Here is a 9,069-nt window from a genome sequence, read left to right as displayed (position 1 = left end):
CGCAACTTTATATAAGACAAACAATGAATTTAATCCTACAGAGGCTGAATCCTTCTTCTCAAAAATAACCTTACCTGAGTTATCTCAGAATCAAAAAATCAGTTTGGATGAGCCTATAACTATAGATGAAGTTGCTAACGCCATAAAAGACCTAAAACTTAACAAAAGACCAGGCCCAGACGGCTACTCGGCTTTATACTATAAAACATTCTCAGAAATACTCTCTCCCATTCTCACTGAAACGTTTAACAAACTTCTAGATGGACATTCTTTTCGGCAAGAAACACTAATGGCAATTGTTTGTATGATCCCAAAACCCCTTTCTGATGATACTTCCTGTGTGAATTATCGGCCTATCTCTCTGTTAAACCTCGATATTAAATTATTAGCAAAAATAATAGCAAAACGCCTTAATAGCATTATAGGAAAATTAATACATAGAGATCAAGTAGGCTTCATGCCAAATAGACAGGCAGGCGATTATATACGCAGGGCAGTGTTATTGGCACATATTGCTAAAAAACGGAAAATCCCTTTATGTTTTCTATCTCTCGATATTAAGAGGGCATTTGACACAGTATCCTGGCAATATATGCAATATTCATTACAAAAATGGGGTTTTGGACCCCACTTTTTAACATGGATCAAAGCATTATATAATAAACCCAAAGCCTATATAAAATATGCTGGATACAAATCTGAAGCCTTTAATATCGAAAGAGGTACCCGACAGGGTTGCCCATTATCTCCCTTATTATTTGCCCTTATACTCGAACCCATGGCCCAATACATCAGAACAAACCAAACTATAACTGGCATTGAAGTAGGAGGTATTACACACAAATTATGTATATTTGCAGACGATATATTACTTTTTCTATCATCACCACAGGTCTCTGGTCCTAACCTAATACCAGCTCTTGATGGATTTGCAGCCCTATCCGGCCTTATGATTAATCCTAAGAAATGCCTAATGCTTAATATTTCACTCACAAACATGGAATTGATCCCGGCTAGGGCTGCACTCCCATTCACATGGGCAGAAAAATCAATCCCATATCTTGGAATTCATTTAACAGCATCTCATTCTGACTTATTCTCAACCAATTATCCTCCTGTATTAAGACAGATCACAAATCTAATAAAACAATGGTCGCAACTTCCTTTATCCTGGATAGGGAAGATTAATGCAATCAAAATGACTATTCTACCCAAATTGCTTTATCTATTCAGAGTCCTCCCTATTCCAATTCCTTCCTATTTTTTGAGAATAGTACAAAAAAGAGCAACTTCGTTTATATGGGGCTCTTCTAAACCACATATACCTATACACACACTACATCTTCCCAAAAATAAAGGAGGCCTGGGATACCCTAATTTTACTAACTACTACAGAGCAGCACATTTGGCCAGTCTGTCCAAATACCATGCAAAACAGGAAATCCCATTATGGGTATTTATAGAGGCTTCAGAAAATGACCCTCTATTAATATCAAATTTATTATGGCTTGATCCTAAAGACCGCTTTAAAACTCATAATCCCATAACTAAACACTTCTTATCTCTCTGGGATAAACTAAAAACCAAATATCAGTTACAATCTCCACACAATCCTCTCCTTTCTTTTATCAGAAATCCGGCCTTTTATCCGGCATGGATCTACCCAAATTCTTTTAAAGCTTGGACAACATCAGGCATTCAGACACTAAATGACTTCATAGCATCTAAATCATTCCTTTCATTCCCATCGCTTAGAGAAAAATATGATCTACCAAACTCTGAGATATTTAGATATCTCCAAATCAAAAATTTCTATACACCATTCCTAAAGGGGGATACACCATTATCCCAATTATCCATTTTTGAATCAATCTGTACAAAAGATCCATTTGCTAAAGGTACAATTTCATCACTTTATAATCAATTATATGGAGTAGCAAATCTTAATAGACCCTCTTACGTTCAGAGGTGGGAGGAGGACCTGGGACGAACTTTAGAAGACACGGACTGGTCTAACATATGGCTCACATCTAAGTCATCTTCACCCAACATCTTAGCACTGGAGACAAATTATAAAGTCCTAACTCGCTGGTACCTTGTACCCGCTAGAGTGGCAAAATATTCACCTAATACCTCAGCTCTTTGTTTTCAAGGATGCCCAGAAATAGGCACATATTTACACATATGGTGGACGTGCCCAGTAATCCAAACCTTCTGGAAGGAAGTCTTCGTGATTGCATCTAAAATATTTAAAAAAATAATACAACCAGATCCATATTTAACTTTACTTAATCTAAAACTGGAATGGTTAACACTCAATTCAAACTTATGATCCAACTAATAACGGCTGCAAAACAAACAGTGGCCAAGGCATGGAAATCTCCTACATTGGTACTAGCAGAAACAATTCACAGAATGAATAATACAATGTCCCATGCTAAGATGGTAGCCATCGATCAAAATCAAATTCCAAAATTTGAAAAACTTTGGCATCCTTGGATAAAACAACAGTTCCTGTCAAACTTCAATGACTCTGTCCTGTTGCCATGGTAACAGATTAAATGACTTACAGAGACACCCATTCTAAGGCTTCAAAGAGAACTAAAAAGAATAATAAACTGACGAGCGGGACAACCTTGTGGACCATACCTCTACCTTTCAACCCTTTTTGTTCTTTTTCTTTCCTTTTCTCCACCTTACGATTAAAGCTCATTATCAGAATTTATTTGACCTATATACACTCTACTTGTAAACAATATGTATAGTAGGTATAAATCATTTAAATACCTACAAAAGTAACTAAGGAAATGATATATATCTTTAATTTAGGTTTACGTAAACCCAATGTTTAATATTTGAAATTTCATTATATTTACCTATAGAAACCCTACTGTAAAACAATGAGCTTACTTTATAGATCCTTGTAAACTTACTTTATGTATCTTTATAACATTGTATACTCAATAAACTTCTTTTGACAAGGAAAAACCGTAGTCCTGACCAGATGGACTGCGTTCTCTGTATGCACCTCACAGCTTTATTTTCAATATTGTCTGTCTTGCATATACCCTAAAAATATGTTTTTGAAGCTGTGAAACACTTCTGAAGAAAACAATTCTACTTCTTCCTTCTAGTGGATGGCAAAGTATACAGTGAATTTGTTTTCTGCTTTCAGCAACTCTCACCTACATCAGCCTAAAGAAAGGGAAGTAATTCTTTATATGGGATATTTCCTTTTTTGCATAAGGAGGTGTGAGAGGTAGCAGATTCAGAACTTTCACTAGAGAGTGCCAAGAAATATTAGCAGCCAGTAGTTAAATTAACTCAACAAGTCTGAGAGACTGACCCGTTAAGAAGTAAACCAACCATCAATAAACAACACGTATGACGTATGAGTGCTGCCAGTATTGCTGCAGAGGTTGAGGGACCAACCTGTCAGTGCTCAGACCATACGCTGCACACTACATCAAATTGGTATGCGTGGCTGTCATCCCAGAAGGAAGCCTCTTCTAAAGATGATGCATAAGAAAGCCTGCAAACAGTTTGCTGAAGACAATTGGACTAAGGACATGGATTACTGGAACCATGTCTTGTGGTCTGATAAGAGTAAGATAAACTTATTTGGTTCAGGTGGTGTCAAGCATGTGTGGCGGCAACCAGGTGAGGAGTACAAAGACAAGTGTGTCTTGCCTACAGTCAAGCATGGTGGTGGGAATGTCATTGTCTGGGGCTGCATGAGTGCTACCGGCACTGGGGAGCTACAGTTCATTGAAGGAACCATGAATGCCAACATGTACTGTGACATACTAAAGCAGAGCATAATCCCCTCCCTTAGGAGACTGGGCCACAGGGCAGGATTCCAACATGATAACGACCCCAAACACACCTCCAAGATGACCACTGTCTTGCTAAAGAAGCTGAGGGTAAAGGTGATGGACTGGCCAAGTATGTCTCCAGACCTAAACCCTATTGAGCATCTGTGGGGCATCCTCAAACAGAAGGTGGAGGAGCACAAGGTCTCTAACATCCACCAGCTCCGTGATGTCGTCATGGAGCAGTGGAAGAGGGCTCCAGTGGCAACCTGTGAAGCTCTGGTGAACTCCATGCCCAAGAGGGTTAAGGCAGTGCTGGAAAATAGTGTTGGCCACACAAAAAATATTAACACTTTGGGCCCAATTTGAACATTTTCACTAAGGGGTGTACTCACTTTTGTTGCCAGTGGCTTAGACATTAATGTCTGTGTGTTGAGTTATTTTGAGGGGACAGCAAATTTACACTGTTCTACAAGCTGTACATTCAGTACTTTACATTGTAGCAAAGTGTCATTTCTTCAGTGTAGTCACATGAAAAGATATAATAAAATAATTACAAAAATGTGAGGGGTATACCCACTTTTGTGAGATACTGTATATATACCTCCAGTATAATGTATCTATCTTTAAATGATCGCAGTGACAGAAATGTTGTACTGCTAAGCAGTGAGTGAGTTATAGCTATATAAAGTAGTGACAGATGAATGGCAAGACTTGTAGTTCTACAGAGCCTGGCAGCTACAGGTTATCAAGCTCTGTGAACAAAGGAAATAGTATGTCCTGAAGCTTCCAGCACTGAGACTCATGTCCTGTGAGCAGCTGGTTTGCTATAATTTGAGGTTTCACACTTTAATATATCAGGCTTTAAGTATGCGAGATAGCAGGAAGACCACAGTATTTGAGAATAACTCAAGTTTAATTGCAGGATTTGTATTTTTATTAGATACCCCGCAATGCCTGTTGTAAAAACAAAAAGCAGCTCTGGTGGCAATCCTCACCTCCTCTTCTACGGTCCTCTTCTGAGTAGAATGATGCTCAGTGTCATTTAACCCACCTGCTGTGAGTGCAGGCAGTCATCCCCTTGGGTGGAACATCACCACAGTGCCCCAGATTTACAATAAAAAGATGCAGAGAATGGAGCTGACGTCACCTAAGCTTTCTTCATATTTGAGGCCCACCCAGGGCAAGAGAAGAAATGAAGAGGAAAAGGACCCTGCAAGTCATGTGACTAGTCTGAAGACATCTGAAAAAGGTAAGTATAAAAAAAATAATAATAATAAAATACATGTTGTTGTGACCTCTGGGGAGGAGGCTGGAAATTGGCTTTTAGCTGAATTATTTTGTGATCATCGTACAATCGACAAAAGGCAGAGGATGGACTGGTGTACTACAGCAATGCCTCCATGAAAAACCGTAGTCCTGACCAGATGGACTGCGTTCTCTGTATGCATCTCAAAGCTTTACTTTCAATATTGTCTGTCTTGCATATACCCTAAAAATATGTTTTTGAAGCTGTGAAACACTTCTGAAGAAAACAATTCTACTTCTTCCTTCTAGTGGATGGCAAAGTATACAGTGAATTTGTGTTCTGCTTTCAGCAACTCCCACCTACATCAGCCTAAAGAAAGGGAAGTAATTCTTTATATGGGATATTTCCTTTTTTTTGCATAAGGAGGTGTGAGAGGTAGCAGATTCAGAACTTTCACTAGAGAGTGCCAAGAAACATTAGCAGCCAGTAGTTAAATTAACTCAACAAGTCTGAGAGACTGACCCGTTAAGAAGTAAATCAACCATCAATAAACAACACAAAAAAAACAAAGCTTGAGATCCAAGTTTTTATTGTAACTAAAATGGATTGATGAACTGATATGAGCCCACACTGTAAATTAATGGTTGAATGAAAAGAAAACCCAACAAATTCTAGAAGAAGCCATCTTACACAAGTCATTTATGATTACACCAATATTTTTTTTTTCAAAATCCCAAAACTATTTCTGACTTCCAAAGAGCCATTGGTGCTTTTCTTCCAGAAAGAGAATGAAATCCACAGTGAATTATAGAGAAGCCATTTTGTCCAAACAAACACCCATTCTATACCCTCTTACCAGAACTATCAGCAATGTGCATTATATTTCAGTAGTTAATAAAACAAAACAAAAGTTATAAAAATATTTGCATTATATTTCTTTTACCAGTTCAGTAGTCCGACAATAAATTAATCTAATCTAAAATCTATCCTGACATCTTATATATTGATGTACACTGGTCTAACACTGTTTGTGAAATTAAAAATATAATGGACCTAAGGATTAAAAAAATACTGTTCTAATTGTTAATTGAGTGTAAGGAGGAGAGCTTTTCTTTTTTCTTTTTTTTTTTTGAATGGTATTGTTATTAGGATGAAATTATTTAACATTGCATATTATTTTTTTAAGGCACAAAGTGGGCAAACGCTCAAAGCAGTTGGCTGAAAAACCTGTAAGCTTTGTGTGCTATCTGTGAGAATCAGACAGAGTATGTCAAGTTAGTTTGTACAGTCATAGTCTATAGTCTGTCACTGATAAAATCAAATTTGACAGTAACACAATATGGAGATTTAATAGGCAGCATACGCAGCACATTTGCTAATAGAAAACCTAGAGTTTAATGACTGATGCATGTGGGAAGCAAATTCAGATTTTTCTTTTTCCTCTTCCGAATGGGATCAGCGAGCAAAAATTTAATGCTAATCACAAATTTAAGCCATGTGATCATATGAATGTTAAATGACCTTTGTCTATTGTGTGTATTCTGCCAAAGTGCCTAACAAGAAACACACACGCCATCTATTAATTGTTAATCCGAAGTTAAAGGGGGAATTAAAGATATAGCTTGAGTGAAGGTTTTGATGTACAAAAATTATTTTAAAAGAAATCAGCAAATATTTTGTGAAGTTGTATATTACGGACTAAATTTGAACTGATTTTTTAAAACACCGGAAATTAGATATAAGGTGTTTTTTATTGAGAAACTGATGATTATGGAATTATACAAGCAGACATATTATAAATAAAATATTCATATAAAAATAGTCTCTTACAAAATATATTCTTTTTTGTTCCATATGGTCCTTTTTTCCTTTTTTTGTCTGGAACATTCCAACAAATGGAATCCAAATTACTTACTTTAAAAAAAAAAAGAAAAGAAACATAACCAAACAATTAAATATTGATAAATGAGTTTCCAGACAGCTAGCAGCAAACAGCATTAAAGTATTAATGTAAAGATGTCTGCTTTCACCACGAAAAAGTAAAAGTAACAAGATTATCCCTTGTGCACAGCTATAAGTGGGATTTGAGTTATGTATACTATTTACATCTCTAGTTTCCCAAGACAGCATTTTAATTCCCTAATTAATTATATATACTTTTTTCGCAAAGAACTGTTGCACATGGCAGTAGGTTTATTTATTAAATAAATTAATATTAGTTTATTCTAAAATATATTGTTAAATATTCAATGCTAATATTTATAGTCCATGTGCCAACAAAAATAATTAATATATATTTATGTGTATATATATATATATATATATATATATATATATATATATATATATATATATATATATATAACAGCGCCTTATAAAAAAAGAAAAAGAAAAGGAAAATAATTGGTCAGCAAAAAAAAAACACTACAGCCAATCTGAAATGGTGGTAACCAAGTTCTGAGCATTTACAACCTTAATCTGTATAATGCACACTCGAAGCAGAAATTCACACATGTTCATTGTTAGCTCCTCCTAATCTCTTTCAAAATGGCAGCTGTTTTTTTCATATCCATCTGTTTCCAGGATATATCCTATATTCCAGTATGTCTAACCACTTACTCTTAGGTGTGAACCATCAATGAATATCTGATCCATTTGATTATTCATGTGTACCCAGATAAAGAAAATAAAACAGAACACGCACCTCGCCTACTTGTACAACATCACTCAGTTTGAAGTGGGTTCCATTATGGAATGCATAACTGAATGAATTAAGGTTATGGAGAGCCCTTCCTATCCTCAACTTTATGCCCTTATGTGCTAGTAATTCTCTCTATCAGAAGACAGTAAGTAAGAATCTACTAGATTGTTAGGCTGTCTCTGGATGAGCAATCTCAATAGTTTTCAAATGAAAGACAACAGGGGTCTGGTTGCTTAAAGACATAAGAGCAAAAGACCTCCAATTTGTGGTTTTTGAATTTGAGATTCTGTGCAAATGTACGGCAAAAGTTCCCAAAGCTGAAAAGCATTCTGTTTCAGGATATTTTCTCATTTACAGGTAAACACCTCTGTTCGTTCACTGCATGTGTTACATTTTACATAACAGCACCAGTGGAATTTACAGTTACATTGCCACACCCGGGAGTACTGGTGTGTATTGTACCCTCTCCCACAGCACATTAAGTCACAACCACTGACGTGTTGAGCGGTCTTGTTGCACATGCGGCCTTGCGTCCCAACGCTACCACTCACTGGGTCTTCATCACAATAATTTGGGGATTTTTCAATATACACCAAGTCTGTGTCCATGGGTTTGCGGTAGGACAAAGGCTTTTTAATCTTGAGAAACATTGGCCGCTTATTTCGGCTGGCACGCACTGGCTCCACTTGAACAGCTTCACTGTATTTGTCCTTCAGGAGAAATCCCACCTCTCTAAATTTTGGCAGTGTTGTCCAGCATGTTTTTGTGGTGCAGGATCCAGATACGCCATGACATTTACACTCCAGTTTCATGTTTTCTTCCAGGACCTGCAATAAAATAGAAGACATAAGGAAAAAATATATATTACTGTTGGTATCAACTAAATCATTTGTAAAATTCCCAGACGTGCAATACAGATAACTTATTAAAACAATTTATGGTGATATGGAGGTGTTTTTATTCCCTTTAAGCTTTCTTGGTCCTGGCTACAAAATAGACCAATTTACAGTATATTGCTGAAACTTCTAATAAAATAAATATTTTTTAAACAGCCAGAAAAGTGCATTGTTTTCTCATTCCTCTTTATTTTTGTGCTGTTGACTTACAACATACTGATTTCTTAACCTTTTTTTTTTTTTTTTATTGATGACATTTTTGATCCCCCTTTCTCCTTTCTCCATCCCAAAATAGGTCAAGCCCAAATACAAGAAGTATAAATTAATAACCAATTTCTGTCCTTGGGCAAAGTGCCATATCTATGAGATTTCACAACTATTGCCAAAATATTCCATAACGGATAAAGGATC

At 36.4% G+C, this 9,069-nt stretch overlaps 1 protein-coding gene across 4 annotated transcripts in view; it reads right to left on the bottom strand.

Moving 5' to 3' along the window:
• Positions 1-5,633: 5,633 nt before the first annotated feature.
• The window catches only part of LOC141103106 (protein Wnt-7a), a 69,012-nt gene continuing 65,576 nt past the window's right edge, over positions 5,634-9,069 (bottom strand). For all 4 annotated transcript variants that reach the window (XM_073592343.1, XM_073592344.1, XM_073592346.1 and 1 more), the window contains exon 4: positions 5,634-8,589. In XM_073592343.1, the coding sequence (XP_073448444.1) occupies positions 8,110-8,589 (480 nt within the window). In that variant the 3' untranslated portion in view covers positions 5,634-8,109. The remainder of the gene's footprint in view (positions 8,590-9,069) is intronic.

Source organism: Aquarana catesbeiana, linkage group LG07, assembly GCF_042186555.1.
Source record: "Aquarana catesbeiana isolate 2022-GZ linkage group LG07, ASM4218655v1, whole genome shotgun sequence".
NCBI lineage: Eukaryota > Metazoa > Chordata > Amphibia > Anura > Ranidae > Aquarana > Aquarana catesbeiana.
The sequence above is the reverse complement of the archived record's forward strand: the minus strand, read 5'-3'. Positions and strand labels throughout refer to the sequence as shown.